This window comes from Monodelphis domestica, chromosome 1 (genome assembly GCF_027887165.1).
Source record: "Monodelphis domestica isolate mMonDom1 chromosome 1, mMonDom1.pri, whole genome shotgun sequence".
In the NCBI taxonomy this organism is placed as follows: Eukaryota; Metazoa; Chordata; class Mammalia; order Didelphimorphia; family Didelphidae; genus Monodelphis; species Monodelphis domestica.
The window spans coordinates 604,325,616-604,343,526 of NC_077227.1; the positions used below are offsets into that span (position 1 = coordinate 604,325,616).

Sequence of the window (17,911 nt, forward strand, 5' to 3'; positions counted from 1 at the left end):
ATGCTTGGATCTGAAGGTAATATAACTTAAAAATTATGAGTTAAAAGATCTTTTCTTACTAATTCAGGTTGACCTTTCTAAGATAATCCAAATATTTGCATCATTGCAAATATTGTATATTGTATTTATTACATCTTTTATGGCATCTGAACTTTGAACTAATTCTGTCAAACCAAATGAAGTTATAATTTTTTTTCTCTTTAAATTTTTATTTGGTCATTTCCAAACATTATTCATTGGAAACAAAGATCATTTTCTTTTCTTCCCTTCCCCCCACCCCCACCTCTCCCATAGCCCACGCGCAATTCCACTGGGTATCACATGTGTTCTTGATTCAAACCCATTTCCCTGTTGTTGGTATTTGCATTAGAGTGTTCATTTAGAGTCTCTCCTCAGTCATATCCCCTCCACCCCTGTAGTCAAGCAGTTGCTTTTCATCGATGTTTTTACTCCCACAGTTTATCCTCTGCTTGTGGATAGTGTTTTTTAGATTCCCTGCATATTGTTCAGGATCACTGCATTGCCACTAATGGAGAAGTCCATTACCTTCGATTGTACCACAATGTATCAGTCTCTGTGTATAATGTTTTCCTGGTTCTGCTCCTTTCGCTCTGCATCACTTCCTGGAGGTCGTTTCAGTCTCCATGGAATTCATCCACTTTATTATTCCTTTTAGCACAATAGTATTCCATCACCAACATATACCACAATTTATTCAGCCATTCCCCAATTGAAGGCATCCCCTCATTTTCCAATTTTTGGCCACCACAAAGAGTGCAGCTATGAATATTCTTGTACAAGTCTTTTTCCTTATTATCTCTTTCGGGTACAAACCCAGCAGTGCTATGACTGTATCAAAGAGCAGACAGTCTTTTATCACCCTTTGGGCATAGTTCCAAATTGCCCTCCAGAATGGCTGGATCAGTTCACAACTCCACCAGCAATGAATTAGTGTCCCTACTTTGCCACATCCCCTCCAGCATTCATTACTTTCCATAGCTGTCATGTTAGCCAATCTGCTAGGTGTGAGGTGATACCTCAGAGTTGTTATCAGAGATGTAGAACACTTTTTCATGTGCTTATTAATAGTTTTGATTTCTTTGGCTGAGAACTGCCTGTTCATGTCCCTTGCCCATTTATCAATTGGAGAATGGCTTGATTTTTTGTACAATTGATTTAGCTCTTTGTAAATTTGAGTAATTAAGCCTTTGTCAGAGGTTTTTATGAAGATTGTTTCCCAATTTGTTGCTACCCTTCTGATTTTAGTTACATTGGTTTGAAGTTATAATTTTAAAAGGAAAAGGGAATATGCAATCATTGCCTATTGTCTCTGGTCACATTTTCAGGCACACAGTACCTACAGTCTTATGGAAGAATGCTCAAGGAAAGGACCAAGCATGGTATGAGGATACTTTGGCTTCCAACCATCCTATCATTCTTTATTTGCATGGAAATGCAGGCACTAGGTAAGGATGAAATATTTCAGTTCTAAACATGCATCATTTATGCCTCATTATTGGTTAATGGCCTAAATTGACATAGTGGACATAACCATTTCCTTTGCCATGAGTCCTGCTATATACACAGAGGAGAGAGATCAGTTCACCTCTACAGAGATTTCAGGAACGTAAAGTCAGTCAACTCCAAAAAAATGATAAGAAAGGGTGACTGAAATTAAAAGAAATACCTGAGGTAGTCTTGTATTTCAATCCAGGGTTTTAAAGAGAGGAAATCTTAGAAAAATGCAAATGTGGGGAAAATAAAGTATAGGTAACACATAGAGGGAAAAACCCATGGTCGAGGAATTATAAATGAAGATTTATTGTCTACTCAGGTTGTTGTATTTGGCTAAAAGTTGAGCAGCTAAAATGTATATGGCAAATATCAAAAATGGACACTGCATATTAATTAAAATTGGAATGCTGAAGTTTTCTTTGATCACTTATTTTCATGTACATATCCTCAAAGGAAGTGATGCAATGTAGTGGAAATGAGGAAAGGATTCATTATTTACTAAGTGCCTACTGTGTTTCAAGCACTGTGCTAAGTGCTTTAGGAATATTATCTCATTTAATCCTAATAACCTGGGAAATGAAAATGGAAAGTATTTTGGATTTGGAGTCATCAGATCTGGGTTTGCATCTCAGTGCTATCACTGATTACCTATTTGACCATGGGAAATTAATTTCTCTACCCTGGGCCTCAGGTTCCTCATCTGTAAATGAGGGGAATGGAATAAATGACCGCTGTGGTCTTTTCTAGATCAAACTCTTTTTTTGATCTGGAACTCACATAGGTTTCAGATGAATTCTTCTTTTTAAACAAAATGAAGCTGAATCCCTATAGCTCTATGGTAATGTAAGTTGTCTGGGTCTGTGTGTTATTTTCATATAAAGCCTCCTTTATATAATGGTGTATAAATGGGATATATGAGTACTTTAAATATGATCTGGATTAACTTTAGCACTGCTACTGTATGTTCTTTTTTTTTTCCCACAAAAAACAAATTATGGGATAAAGCAAGAAAATGAGTAGTTATAAATGACTGGCAGTAGAGAATGCTGTGTGAGTTGTTGCACAATATGAAGCCAGTCAGGCATGGAGATTGAGAAGGGGAGAGAGAAGAAAACTATCAAAAAACAATTATAAGGCCTTTCTGTAGGAGAGACGGGGAACACAAAGAGGTGTCTTCTCAGATACCTGTAAAGCTGGGTATTTCTGAGAGAACCAGAGAAAACATGCAACCCTTGTGGCAAAGGAGAAGTGTTTAAGCCAAGAAAATAGAATGCAACCCTTCTGAATCATGGTCATACTTCTCAATTTCATTTTCTCTTTGGGCAGGACAAGTGCTATCTGCTGCTCTTCCTCTTTTCAAGGAAATATTGTTAAAAATAGTTTTTGCTACATCTTCTTTCTCTGTGTATTTAAAGAGGTGCACATTTTACTACAGACAAATTTTAAGTTTTACAATCAAGTAACATATAATTATTAAATACTTTCTATGAGACAGCAGGAACTGTGCTACCCACTGGGAATATCAGGAAAAAACACAAACAGTCTCTGCCCCCAAGGATACTTTTTTCTCACAGGAGAGACAACGTGGACATAATTAGGTATATATACAAAATACAGAATAGATCCTGTTGATAATTGTATAGCAAAGGACATCAACCTTGAAAGAAAAGGCTTCTTAGATTTAAGAAATTGAAATAGTAGTTTTATTTACTTATTTTCCTGTTCCCTACCTCTGACCAAATGAAAAGAAGGAAAGAAGAGCTTGGTTTCTGCTGCAAGGGCTACAACTTCAGCATTACCTCTTTTTTAGGGCTCTTTCCTGCTTTTCCTATTTCTTTCTCCTTTTCTGCCCTCCCCCTTCTTAGTTTCTTCACATTTCAGTTACTGTCTGGTTCCTTTCCTGTCTGCCTACAGATATGTATGGCTCTGCTCTTTCTTCTTTTTTCTCCTCTTTCTTAACAGTCTGTTTCATTCATTTCACAATCATATTTCTCATATTAATTGTCTATACTTATTCCCTATTTCCTCACTACCTAGTCCCTTGCAAACCTTTATACCATTATATCAAAGGTCATAAATACTCTAATCACTATAAATACAGTTACCTTTTCTCAGTTCTTCAGCTTCTTTGGTAATCAGATGTACTTCTAGAGATTCAACTGACAACTTCTTTAAATTTTTTTTTCTTCCCAGCTGTATGTAAATATAGTTTTTAATCTTTTTTAAAATTAAAATTTTAAATTTAAAATTTTGAGATTCAAATTCTCCCCTTTCCCTCCTTTCTTCCCTCCCTAAACTGGCAAGCAATTTGATATGTTAATACATATAACATTTTATATTTTCTCAAATCTTTATCTTCTGTCCCATATTTCCAGTTGCCTAATAAGTATTGCTACTGGTATGTCCTTCCATCACTTTGGTCAGTACAATACAATGAACATTTATTAAGGCACCTACTGTATGTCAGGTGCCATGCTAAGCCCTGAGGATGCAAATAAGAAAAAGAAAGAAATTCCCTTGAGGAGTGCAGTCTCCTGGAGAAGGATAATACACAAAAAGAAGCTGAAAAGGTGGGGGAGGTCATGGCATGGCAGCAGGGAGGGCCACTGAGGGGTATGAAATTCCATGGAGTCAAATCCAAGCAGAGCCTCTGATAGAAAATGGAAAATTATCTGGAAAGTTCTTAAAGTTCTGAGCCTTTTAAAGGAAGGCTTTGGGAGGAATTTAAGTGTTCTTCCCTTCAGTTCTCCAATTATGTATGAAACCAACCTCAGTATCTCTCCCCTGCTCAGTTTTAGCTCCATCTCCCATCATATTTCTTTGACTGGTACCATGCTATTCTTAATTACATAGACTCTAACCTTGGTGCAATTGACTTTTCCTTGTTTGCATTTTGCTCATACAAACAAGCAAGATGTGGATTTTTTTTTCCTTTTCAGAAGAGCTCTTATATGATACTGGCTGCTGACCTACACAATAATACCAAACTAATTTTTAAAAATGTCTTATTTGATTCCTTTTTCCCCCCTGGATCCTACTGTATTCCTGAGAATTATAGTAAAGTAAAACAAATTAACACATTGGTCATGAAACTAATCTCTTAAAATATCCTTTAGTCTCTGTTTATATTCGGAGGGCATACTGCTAGTTCACACACTTTAGCCTGGCATTTAAAGTTCCCCCAAATTAGCTCCAGCTTACTTTTCTATCCTTCTTTTTCAGTGTTCTCCTACATAAAACTTCTACAACCACCCTAAATCATCATCTCTCAAACAAGTCTTATGCTTCCCCATGTTTATCCTTAGTCTTGATGGCTTCCTTTCATGTCTAAATCTCTGATCTTGTTATCTTACTAAGTGGCATATTTGCAACCCTTATACGACTTTTATAAAATGAAAGCCACTGTATAAAATAATAATGTCTGGTTTTTATATAGCACTTAAAGATTTCCAGTGTATTTTATGTACATTGGATCCTCTCACAAACTTTTAAGGCAGGTGCTTTTTTATAGATGAGGAAAATGCTCTCAGAGAGTTTAAGTGACTTTGATTTGCCCAAGATCAAATAGCAAATGAAGAATTAAGAAAGATTTCTTAGAGAAAGTGGAATTTTTGCTGGGACTTGTAGGAAGCTGAATGAGGAGTGTGGATTCCAGGCATGAGGAATAGTCAGAGAAAATGCTGAGTTAAGAGTTGGAACATGATCAGATCAGTAGATCAAATAATATGTTTGGGGAAATAAAGGTATAAAATGCCTAGAAAGGTAGGACGGTGACAGATTATGAAGGGCCTTAAAGGTCAAACAGAGCATTTTGTATTTGTTCCTGGAGATGATGGAGAACTATTGGATTTTATTGATTAAGGGGGGGGTGGAAAAAAAGTTAATACTTGCATTATTACTTTATCTCACTGGATTGTTGTGATAAACACACTTTGTACATCTCAAAGTTCTATAGAAATTTGAGAAGTAACTTTGGCTGCTGCTGGCATTTGTCCCTGTGGTCATAGACCCAGACCTGGAAGTGACCTTAAGAGGTGACCTACTCCAGGCTCATTGTTCACATAGAGAAACCTAGGTCCAAAAAGGGGAAGGGACGAGCAATTACTGTTAAGCAAGACAAACGCACACCAAAGCCACATATCTGCCCGTGTATGTCTCTTGTTGCATCTGTATTACACCACCTTTAAAAAGAGATGTGAAACATGCTCCATACTCCTCAAGGGTCATTACTAATCTCCAATATTCTTTGTTTCATTTGGGATTATTTTTGGTTTTTCCCTTGATTTCGAAGGAAGGGACTTTTTGAAAGGTTTTATTCTTGTATGAGCTAGACTAAATGTGTTGTGTTTGCCCAAACCTAAATCAAGATGATGAGAGAGACTAGAGCACCTCTAGAGACCAGACGTGTGAGTGAAGTGGCAGGAATGCAATAGTATTCCTAAATTCCTGGCTGAAGTTATGAAATAATAATAACAGCTTTTACATAACTGTTTAAAGTTTACAAAATACAAATTTATCATCACAAAAAACCCTAGGAGGTATACCCATTATATTAGCCTCATTTTATAGGTAAGAAAACTAAGGCTAAGGAGAAATGAATTTATTTGCCTGTGTTGACACAAATAGTAAATGGCTGAGACTGAACTTGAACTACACTCTCCCTGATCCCTGCCCAATGCTTTATCCATTTTACCACTGACCTAATGGTGAGAGAGAATATAAAACTCACGATAGAGGGAGCTTAGAGGACGATAAGCTTTTAAAAAAACAAAGTTTTGGGGGCAGCTGGGTGACTCAGTGGATTGAGAGCCAGGCCTAGACATGGGAGGTCTTTGGTTAAAATCTGGCCTCAGATACTTCTTAGCTGTGTGACCCTGGGCAAGTTACTTGACCCCCATTGCCTAGCCCTTACCACTCTTCTGCCTTGGAGTCAATCAGGATGGAAGGTAAGGGTTTAAAAAAAAAGTTTATTGATGTTTTGCTTTTATATTATATAGAATTTTACATATTACATCTATTTTGTGAAAGGTCCCTTATAAAAAAGTAGAATGAGGAAACAATGCAATAATGCACATCTGCAGCATCCCCCAACTATTTTTTAATGAACAGGAATCTATTTTCTTCCCTAATCCCACTGAAAAATAGTCAAAACAAAACTTCTATAACAAATATCCATAATTATCCAAAACAAATCCCTTCATTGACAATATATACGAATATGTCTCTTATTCTGTCCCCTAAAATCCATCACTTTTTTTAAACCCTTACCTTCCACCTTAGAACCAATTTTGTGTATTGGTAACAAGGCAGAAGAGTGGAAAGGGCTGTCCAGTGGGGGTTAAGTGACTTGCCCTTCCATCTTTATACCTGGCTCTCAATCCATTAAGCCACCTGGCTACCCCCCTCCATCATTTATTTTTAAGGGTATTCATAATAGGTTCTATACTTGGTGTTTGGGAATTATGAATGGCTATTGTATTGATCGTTCTTACATCTTTCAAAGTTATTTTGAGTTTTTACAGTGTTGTTATTATATAAATTCATCTCCTTGTTCTGCTCATTTCATTCTTTATCAATTTATAGAAGTCCTTGAAATGACTCATTTTTATAATGTTGATGTTATGATACTGATTGTTCTGCTTTTGCTTACTTCATTCTGCATCAGGTCACATAAGGCCCCTTCCTTCATAGGAGATGCTGCTCTATACAGACAGTGTACATGGATCCTGTCCTTTTCTTGCTGTTGGCTGCATGCCATTGGTTGCCCTTAGTTTCCAAAGGCAGCTCTGGGTTTGCTTTCCCATGGTGAGATGCATCTCTGTGGTTGGACCTGGCCTGATAATAATTGGGATGACTTGCGACACCTTGTCTAAATAGGATTGCTTTGCCCCCGTGCCCAGGAGTCAAAAAATCAGGGCTGCAAAAAGGTTTTTTTATGTGGGCAGGCCAGTTTTTACACTTGGCATCCATGGTGTTTCCATTGCTACTCTGTTTGTAGGTGTCTAGAGTAGCATGTGAGATGATGGACATCTACTGCAGTAGCGCCTATTAACTTGGTTGTTAATCCCAAAGCTGGAAAGCAAACGAAGGGAGAGCAGGGGAGCAAGTAGAATCCGTGAAAGTGGGCAGAAGTGTTCTGTATCCATTATTCATGAAAATAAGGCCTTTTCCTGGAAGAATACCTGATCTTGGAGTCAAAGGATTTGGGTTTTGGAGAATGGAAGAAAACAAATATTTACTATTTTGAGAAAGGAATTCTTGACTTAGACATGAGTTGGACTTCATGGCCTGTGAGGTTGTGCTCATCACTGAAATTCTGTGATTCTCTCAGTGATCCCTACTGCTGGCTCTCAGGAAAGCAGTGAATGTTTTTATCTTCTTCTCATTTGTAAGGTTGTGGCTCTTCTTGTCATATACTAACCTGGGGAGGCCTGGAAAACTCGAGTAATAAATGCTGTCATGATGCTTTTATGTACTAAAAACAGGCCTTACAGCAGCCTCAGGAACTCAAGAGACTCTTAAGGAAAATGGCCTAGAAAAATGTTGAGATTTTTTTTAACAATTTATAAAAATTTCCCCCTCACTTATATGCAAAAAAAAACTTCTCACCTTCATTTTTTTTTTAGTCTGAGCCAAATTCTCTCCTTCTCTGAGATGACGTCTTCTGATATAGATTTTACATGAATAATCATGTAAAATATTTTGTACATATCAGTCCATTTGTGAATTGAAAGTAAAGAGCTCATGGGGCATGGCCTAGGAGGGAGGAGGATACTTGAGAGGAGATGATGGTGAACAGTGTTTGATTGTTTCATTTATAATTCCAGTAGTCCACCAGGCAAAGTGTAGATGCTGTCCAATGTTAGCAATAGTGCTTTCCACTGTTGGAGGCACCCACATAGTCAGGGGCAAGGATGGAAACCAGAAGGGGAGGATTATAACCAAAAACAGCTGATATGTCACAAAAATATTGATATATCAGTTCTTGGGGTGTGTGTGTGTGTGTGTGTGTGTGTGTGTGTGTGTGTGTGTGTGTGTGTGGTGGCAAAGAATTCACTGAGAGAGTCCCTACCAATTGGGGAATGGCAAACAATTTGTGGTCTGCAGCTGTGATGGAGGGGATGAATTCAGAGAAACCTGAGAAGATTCGGATGAATTGATAGAAAGTAAAGGGAGCAGTTCCAGGAGAACAATTTATACACAACTACCAACAATACTCTAAAGACAACTTTGAGAGACTTGGGAATTCTGATCAAAATAACAACCAATCACAGTATCAGAGAACTCATGATAATGGTAATGAACTCGGTTCAAATTAGAAAAAAAAATCAATTCAGGAATTTGTCTTGTTTGACTATATGTATTACAACAGGTTTTGTTTATCTTGTTTCCTCAGTGATGGAGAGAATTGGAAAGGAGAGAATTGAGGCCTAAAAATAAAATTTAATTTTTAAAAATGAGTGATCTTTGGGGGGGGGGAATTCCTGAAGTTGTCATAGGACAAAAGGATGACAAATAAAAGATGTCCCGAAAATCTTCATGAAGTTTTAAGCTTGAATAACTTTAATAGCATAAAACTATACTAAGACTTTTGGAACATTATATAGGTAGATGGGAAAAAAAGATGAAACATTGTTTTATTTTGTTTTTTAATTTTAAACATTGTTTTATTTGGTCATTTCCATACATTATTCACTGGAAACAAAGATCATTTTCATTTCCTCCCCTCCCACCACCTTTCCCTCTCCCAAAGCCGATGCATGATTCCACTGGTTATCACATGTGTTCTTGACTCGAACCCATTTCCCTGTTGTTGGAATTTGCATTATAGTGTTCATTTAGAGTCTCTCCTCAGTCTTATCCCCTCCAACCCTGTAGTCAAGCAGTTGCTTTTCATCGGTGTTTTTACTCCCACAGTTTATCCTCTGCTTGTGGATAGTATTTTTTAGATCCCTGCAGATTGTTCAGGGACACTGCATTGACCCTAATGGAGAAGTCCATTACGTTCGATTATACCACAGTGTATTAGTCTCTGTGTACAATGTTTTCCTGGTTCTGCTCTTTTCACTCTGCATCACTTCCTGGAGGTCGTTCCAGTCTCCATGGAATTCCTCCAGTTCATTATTCCTTTTAGCACAATAGTATTCCATCACCAACATATACCATAGTTTGTTCAGCCATTCCCCAATCGAAGGGCATCCCCTCATTTTCCAGTTTTTGGCCACCACAAAGAGCGCAGCTATGAATATTCTTGTACAAATCTTTTTCCTTATTATCTCTTTGGGGTACAAACCCAGCAGTGCTATAGCTGGATCAAAGGGCAGACAGTCTTTTATCACCCTTTGGGCATAGAAGATGAAACATTGTTAAAGGAGATTTGAAAGTTTGGGGGTCAGTCATTGCTCTTTCAAGTTAGTACCTCACTTGGTACTACTGAGCAGAACATATTACAAGACTGAAAGTCCTTTGTATTAAATAGCCTATGATCATATTTCAGCTTGTAAAACCCTAGAAAGAATTGGGGGAAACAAAAAAGTACCTGTTCTGAGAGCTACTGCACCTTCAGTAGAGGAGCAGGATAGTGATACGGATAGAGCATTGAGTTCAGATTCTAGGACATCTGGGTTCCAGGCCTACCACAAACACTTAAAGTTTCTTAACCCCAGACAAGTCAGCCTTCTCAGTCTCAGTTTCCTCATTTGTAAAATGGGAATTTTGTGTTTCAATCTCATTTTAGTTTTGTCTGACTCTTCATGATCTCATTTGAGTTTTTCTTGGCAGAGATACTGTAATTAGCTTGCCATTTCCAACTCATTTTTACAGGTGAAGGGACTGAGAAAGAGTTAAATGACTTGCCCAGGGTCACATAGTTAGTAAATATCTGAAGCCAAGTTTCAACTTAAGAAGATGATTCTTTGTGACTTCAGACCTGACACTCCATCCTCTATGCTGTCTAGCTGTTCCCCAAAATTGAGAATAAAATATCCATAATATGTTCCTGAGAAAGTTATCCAAAAGGATAAAACAGAATAATGTATATAAAGCTCTTTGCAAACCTTTAAGGGCCATCTACATGTGAGTTTTTCTCATGGGCTTTTCCAAAACCAGCTTAAGAATTAATGTGGTTCTTCACATCTTTGCACACAATACCAATGGGAGAGGAAATGGCTGTTGATTGAAATGAAACTTTGCAAAAAGACCTCCCCGATTCCTTCCTAGTTAAAATATGTGCTTTAAAGATGATATGTACAGATGTAGACATTTAAAAAAAAAAGAAGAAAAACAAAAGTGTCCATTTTACCTTTCCTGGTATTCTTTTTCACTGGGGATGCAAAACACTCTTTTGGTTGCTTTGATCTTTTTGGTTTGAGTGAATTATTTAAAAAAACCTCAGTCCCTTGGAGCCATTTCTAAGACTTCCACAATATGCTGCTCCCACTCTTGTGATTTTTTTGCACATGTTTCTTTGAGGAAACTGGAGTTTGCTAAAGCAGTAGGAATGCTTCTACTGCCGCCATGCCCCCAAACAAGCCAGCCTGGAGTTAGCTGAAAACAGGTACTATACAGGCCCAAGGCATCTGAAACGACCCGAAAACACTATTTTTATAAAAACTTTCTCGTTGTTTGAAAAAATAGTTTGCTATTGTCTGATTAGTTAAGTGTAAGGTGACATATGAGAGGGGATGATGAACCTGCTCATCTCTTTTGGGATTTGTCTGGCTGGGGTAGATCCTCTAATTCTGGAATTGCTACTTCTTTGTGAGATTTTTGACCAGAAACAGCAAGAATACCTCCTTACTTTTCAGGTGCTTTAGAACACTTCCAGTGTGGAAAGGCCCTCTATAGGGATACGGGAATCTTATCCCAGAGTTGTATGGCCACAAAGGCTTATTGAAGACTCCTTAAGACCCCCTCAGGTTTTAATTCCTTTCATTTTTATTTTCTTTGTGGACTTTACAAATTAATAGAACAGAAATGGAAACTGCAATTATGAAACATAATTTCTATTACTTAGTTTAATTTTAATTGATGGGACAGCTAGGTAGCAGTGGATAGAATGCTAGGCCTGGAGTTGGGAGGGCATGGGTGCAAATCTGGCCTCAGACACTTCCCTAGCTGTGTGATGCAGGGCAAATCATCTCACCCGCATTGCTTTGCTCTTGCTGCTCTACTGTCTTAGAACTGCTTCTAATATAGGTAATGTTTTTTGTCATGGCGTGAGCAATGTGGAAATACATATTAAATGAAAGCACTGGTAAAAACAGTATCAGACTGTTTTCTACCTCAGGGAGGCAGGGAAAGGGGAGGTGAGAGAAAATCTGAATCCTCAAATGTCAGAAAACAATTGTCAAAAATTGTTTTTACATATAACCAAAAAAAAAAGGTAAAAAAGGATTGGTACCAAGACAGAAAGTAAGGGTTTTTTAAAAAATAAAATATATATTAAACATAATTGAAAGAAAATGAATTTAATTTCCTGTGGTAGATCCTTTATTCAATAATGCCACAGAATGAATTATGGATAATGGTTCAAGAGCTTCCATCAGCAGATCTTGACCAGCACCAAGCAGAGTACATTACACTTAGTAGGTCCTTAATAAATGCTTATTAGATTGTATTCAATTGATGATTGCACTCTAACTCTTTGTGAAGATAATATTAATGTACTGTATCCCCCTCTTATTTCCCTCTCCATTAATCCCACTAGAGGAGGAGATCATCGAGTGGCACTATACAAGGTAAGACATTTTTTCTTCCCCCATTTGTTCATTTTTAGAAGCAGGATGGGACAGGACAGGACCACTGATAACTTTTTTTTTAACGTTAGACAACACTACAGATAGCTATTGTGTAGTTTCTCAGTAAGGGAATGTTAGGAAGTTAACCAACAAGCCGATATCTGTTTGGCACACAGGAAAACACTTTTCCTGGGAGCTTTCCACAGTGACATTTCTCAGAATTCTGATTTGTTTTTCTCATGCTTGTGCCAAACGCTGGCAAGATACATGAAATGGTGATTGACCTTGAGTTTCCAAATATTGTGCTGAAAAGATCCCCAACAAAACTTTTGTGGTGGTAGTAATGCAAGGCAGCTTGGGTGCTGGTATAGGGCTAGCCTTGGAGTCAGAAAGAGACCTGTGGTTCAAGTTGTGCCTCTAACACCTATCCACTGTGTGACCCTGGGAAGGTCACTGATCTGCCCAGTGACCAAGGCAGCTCTCTCAGAATGTAAGCTAAAGAAGAGTTGCATCACTAGAGGGAGTTTCCACACTAATAAAATCACAGACAGAACAAAAGAATAACAATGATGATGATGATGCAAGAATTACAAGTAGACTTTATTGCTGACCTAACCTTAAAACAAGGTGCTTATTTCTACAGAAGTTCCTTGTCTAACAGTAGGAGAGATATTACAAAAGAACTTATTTTACCAAGCATTCTGTATCATTTAACTTTTGCCCAAGCAAATGGAAAGCTGATAAACTCATTCTCTCCACAAAAAAATAAAAGAAAAAATGAGGGAGAAAAAAGTTAAGGCAAATTGTTAAGGCTGTCTCAAATTATAATAAATGTGCTTTTAATGCTCAAAACGTTTGAATGTTTATCCTGTTTATTCCATGGAAGAAATAACCTCCATTGCTCATAGCCCCATTCTGCCTCAGTCCTCCTAAGGGTTCCTTCTTTGTTGAATCAGCACTGTGTTCCTCTTAAAAGTCACAGACTTCTCTGTGATATCAGGTCTGAATCATGCTGCTGGTGCATGTTTACCTAGGGCAAAGCCCTTGTCTCTATCTCTCAGTCTCTTCTAATTCAGGATATTTCTCAGTGCTGTCAGGTCAAAAGTGACATCTAACTAGGGATGTGCTTTCCTCTCATATCTCAAATGGAAGCCATCTAAGTTATTGAAGAGCACAATGCCTTTCCTGGCCAAAACAAATAACAGAAAAACAGGGAAATAGTTCAGTGGCCTATAAAATTCATGTCTTCTGTACTTCTCTCCAGATTGACAGATCAGCCATTACCCTGGGCCCTCAGAGGCAGATTTCCTGAGCTTTGGACTGTAATTCTGGAAGCTGCCACTACTTCAGAAGGAGAAAGGGGATGGTTAAAAAGCTTTTAAGTGGATCTTTGCGGTTCACATGAAAGAAAAAGCATTCCATTCCCTCTTACTATGATCCACCTACAGTCCTGTAGCCTCCCTGTGAGATTGAGATCAAACAACAAGGCTGGCCTAGCACCTGTGGCTCTTGTATCTATTTAGCTGGGAAGGTTGTAGTTGTGGCCATTCCCTGTAACTTGTCCCTGGCCTCTACAGTAGTGCCCTGTTGGTCTTTGATGGAAAGTTGCTTGAGGCCCCCACATCGCCTACATCTGCTGCTGTGGTTTACAATTTAGCACAGCAGCCAACAGAACTCTGTTCAGTAGCAGCAGATTGAGTGATACTTCCCTAGTGGGTCCACTCAGTCTTACCATCCAAATAGGCTATAGAGTGAGGTTGGACAAGGTAATTTTTGAGAATGTTGACCTGTGTTTTCACTCTCACCCACTATCTGGTGCATTGGACCCAATTAAATAAGTCCCTATCAAATAAATTGATTTAAAGTTTGAGCGAAAGCTGATGAGGGTTGATGCCCTGTAATGATTAGTTGGCAAGATCTGACATTAAATTTGAAAGCATCGGGGTAGTAATTGTAGATAAGCAGGCACATTTTCTGAGTTCTTGATGAATAGAGCACGAATAGAGTCTCTTTCTTTCTTCTCAGACAAAATTTCAAGTAATGAGTTTTAGCTAGTACATGAAATAGGGCACTATTCTCAACATTAGAGGCTTTAACTTTTTTGTGTGTGTCATGGGCCCCTTCTCAGAATCTTGTTTTAAAATGCATAAATAGATACATAAAAATGTATGTGATTACAAAGGAAACCAATTATGCTGAAATAAAGATGTGGGGTTTTTTTTTTCCTGCAACCAGATTTGCAAACACTGCTCCTCACTTCTGAAATCCATCCCAAGATTGAGACTTTAGTCTAAAAACTGCAGCTTAAATAGACTAGAAGATTCCTTCTCCTCCACTTTTCAAGAACAGTTAATAAAATTCAGATTTTTTAAAAAAGCTTTATTATCCAGCCAACAAAGTGGAACCTGGTTTAGAAAGTTTGAATAAGTTGCTCCATGTTTGCAATTCCCCTTATTAAAAAAATTGCCTCATTATACTCCTATTTTCAGCAGTTTCATTGCTAGCAGGTAGATAAGTCAGAAATAGACTTCTTTACTGAGGGGACCTTGTAATGTGAGGCACACATTTGTAAAAAGAAGGAACTGGAGGCAGAGGAAAAGAGGGGCATGAGCCATGTCCTGGATCAGATTGCTTATAGAGGTGGAGAAAGGATCAGAGATTGTCAATTTAAAGCCAGAAGACCTTAGAGGTCATCCAGCGCAACCACTTCATTGAACAGATGAGGAAACTAAAGCCCAGAGAGTTTAAATGACTCATCTAATCAAAGTCATACAGGTAATAGATGGCAGGGTCTTGATTTGAACTCAGGTCCTATGACTCCAAGTTTTGCACTCAAATGAACCAGATTGAACAGAGCAAGAAGTTTTAATGATAGGATTATTTCCTTTTTTTAAAAAAATCAGGTTATGCTCCAATGACAGTAACAAATGGGTTCATATATGCAGTTTATGGGTAACACTGTAATTGTCTTCTTATCTAGGGATTTAAGCCTGTTTAGGTAGGGTGGGGACATTAATAAATAGATTTTCAGTTAGAATTGGATTTTGTTTTTCTTTTTTTGTTTCTTAAAAAAAGGATCTTAACTAATGCTAAACATTATTTAGATTGAAATAAAAAGACATAGATTTCAGTCACTACATTTTCTCTCTCCATATAATCCCTCCCTCATTCCCCATGCTGGGAATATCTAAAGGGTATTGCAGAGTAGTGACAATTGGAGCTCTCCTTGGCTTTCTCTAAGGCTCCAAGGAACTCCATTGTAAGCCTCTATTCTTTGCTTCCACCTCCTAGGTCTTTTGGCTTGGGAAGTAGAATCTGAGACTGTTCTCCAAAAAGATATTTATCCTGGAAGCTGTAAGAACCCTTAAAATATTGCTTAGAAATAACTGGGAGTGGAAAATCCTCTCACAAGGTCACTTGTGACTTGTTAGGTGAGGCTACAGCAGTTTAACTCATAGATGTTAGATGTGCTAGTTATGCTCAGAACCTGACGGAAATACTAGATAGGCTTTTTAGATAAAAGAAGAGCTCTTTGTGAGATAGACATTTGTTTTTGTTGCAAAAATATATGTGTTTCTTTTCCCTTTGCAGGTTCTGAGTTCCCTTGGTTACCATGTAGTCACCTTTGATTACAGAGGTGAGATTTATTTTGAAGTGACTTTGAAGAACTTGCTATTGACCTCTTCTCTCTTCCTTTAACCTTATGCTTTCTTCAAACAGTCTCTTTGATGGGACATGAAAAATCCAATTATTTTCTATGTTATAATCTCCCGTTAGAGTCTTTTCCACTGTGTCAGAATGGCAGAAAGGGGAAATGGAAATGCCTTTCTTCTGACCTGGTTTCCTGCTTAGTTTCTTCTATTACTGATGGGTTTTTCCTACATGTAGATAGCAAATAGATGATTGTCCTGTTGGCAGAGACTATAAAGTTAATGAAATGGCTATTTCACACATGCATGTGTCCATTTAATAACAATTTTTGTTGGGGAAAGCCCTGGAATCCTTTTTTCCTTTCCTAAACTTGATTTTTAAAATCTGAACTTAAAAAAAAATACAAATAAAATAAGTGCCTAATAATGAAATTGGGAATCTCTTACTTAAAAGTTTGCTTTTCCTTTTGAAGTATAGAGTAAAATTTTCATTGTGTTAATATTCAGAATTGTCCTACTCATCTCTTTTCTTCTGAACTTTGTTTTTGTGCATCTTTTAAAATGCTTCCATAACCACCACCCCTTTTAAAAACTATACTATTACTAGCCCCGTTCTTTCCCCCAATATTCCTCCCCCAAATTGGGGAGACCCCTATAACAACTTTGCATGAAGGAAAACAAATACACATTATCCATATCTAGAACCATATAACTCATTTTGGACCTTGAGACCTCTTTGTCACGAGGTGATTAGGATGCTTCATTGTCTGGAATTATAATTGGTTATTTCATTATTTAAATTTCTTAAATCTTTAAAAACTGTTTTTCTTTACAATGTGGTTATTATATAAATCGCTCTCTTGATTCTTCTCATTTAACTCCTCATCAGTTATATTAGTCTTACTAGATTTCTTTGAAATTTTCCATTTCACTGTTTTTTATGGCGTAATAATATTGCATTACATTAATGTTATAATTTGTTTAACCATTTCAAAGTTGATGGTTTTAGTTTCCTGTTCTTTGCTACAAAAATAGAACTTCTATAAATATTTTGTACATATGTTTTTTCCTCTCATTCTTTGTTTATATTTTCCCAGCAGAAACCACTGAGTTTAATCCTTTTTAGGAGATCAGATCACCTTTATATTCAGTGAAGTCTATTCCAGTGTATAAGTGAAAATAGAAGAAAGCAACTTTTTCCTGAAAAGAACACATCATCCCTCATTTTCCTGTTTTCTTTCCTTTTTTAATTTTTGTTTATAAAAATTTGCTTACCTGAAAAAACCTTGTAACTACAAATCTGCTTTCTTGCTCCTCAATTTTATTTACATGCTCAAATAATTTTTACCTATTCATATATTGCAAAAATAAGGAAAATACTTTCTTAGAGATTTCAAAACTACATCTCACTCATCTGTACCTAAATGAGAATGTAGGAAAAAAAAACATAAAAGGAACTTAATGAACTGATTTAAACCTGAAAAGATTTGATCCTAAAATTGATGGGGAAGAGGAAATACCAATTTCTTCTTCATTGGAATTCAATGAGACCGAACTACATTCAGTTCTTTATAATTTACTTTAATAAATGGGAAGAGTAGTACTAATTCCCAATAGGAACTAATCAATAAGTTTTAAATGTGTCTTTGTACTGGTGTTTTGATTTTGACAAGGAAAATCATAATATTTCATTGAATAAATACTTTACCATCCAGAAGCCTTTATTCAAGAAGAACTGGGGGCAGCTAAGTAGCGTATTAGATAGTGTGTCGAACCTGAAGTTGGGAGGACCCGAGTTCTAATCTGGCCTAGCTGTATGACCCTGGGGCAAGTCACTTAACCCCATTTTCCTAGCCCTTGCCACTCTTCTGCCTTAGAATTGATAGTTAATATTGATTCTAAGACAGAAGTAAAGGTTTTAGTTAAAAAAGAAGAAGAGGAAGAGAAAAACTGGAAGGAATGTTAGCTAGCTCTCTCATACATGCATTTCATCCAAACTCTTCCTTT

The 17,911-nt window shown here is 37.2% G+C and overlaps 1 protein-coding gene across 13 annotated transcripts in view; it reads left to right on the plus strand.

The window, feature by feature from the left end:
• The window catches only part of ABHD12 (abhydrolase domain containing 12, lysophospholipase), a 145,239-nt gene that overhangs the window by 106,007 nt on the left and 21,321 nt on the right, over positions 1 to 17,911 (plus strand). For all 13 annotated transcript variants that reach the window (XM_056813794.1, XM_056813795.1, XM_056813798.1 and 10 more), the window contains 3 exons: positions 1,347 to 1,466; positions 12,224 to 12,254; positions 15,846 to 15,891. In XM_056813794.1, the coding sequence (XP_056669772.1) occupies positions 1,347 to 1,466; positions 12,224 to 12,254; positions 15,846 to 15,891 (197 nt within the window). The remainder of the gene's footprint in view (positions 1 to 1,346; positions 1,467 to 12,223; positions 12,255 to 15,845; positions 15,892 to 17,911) is intronic.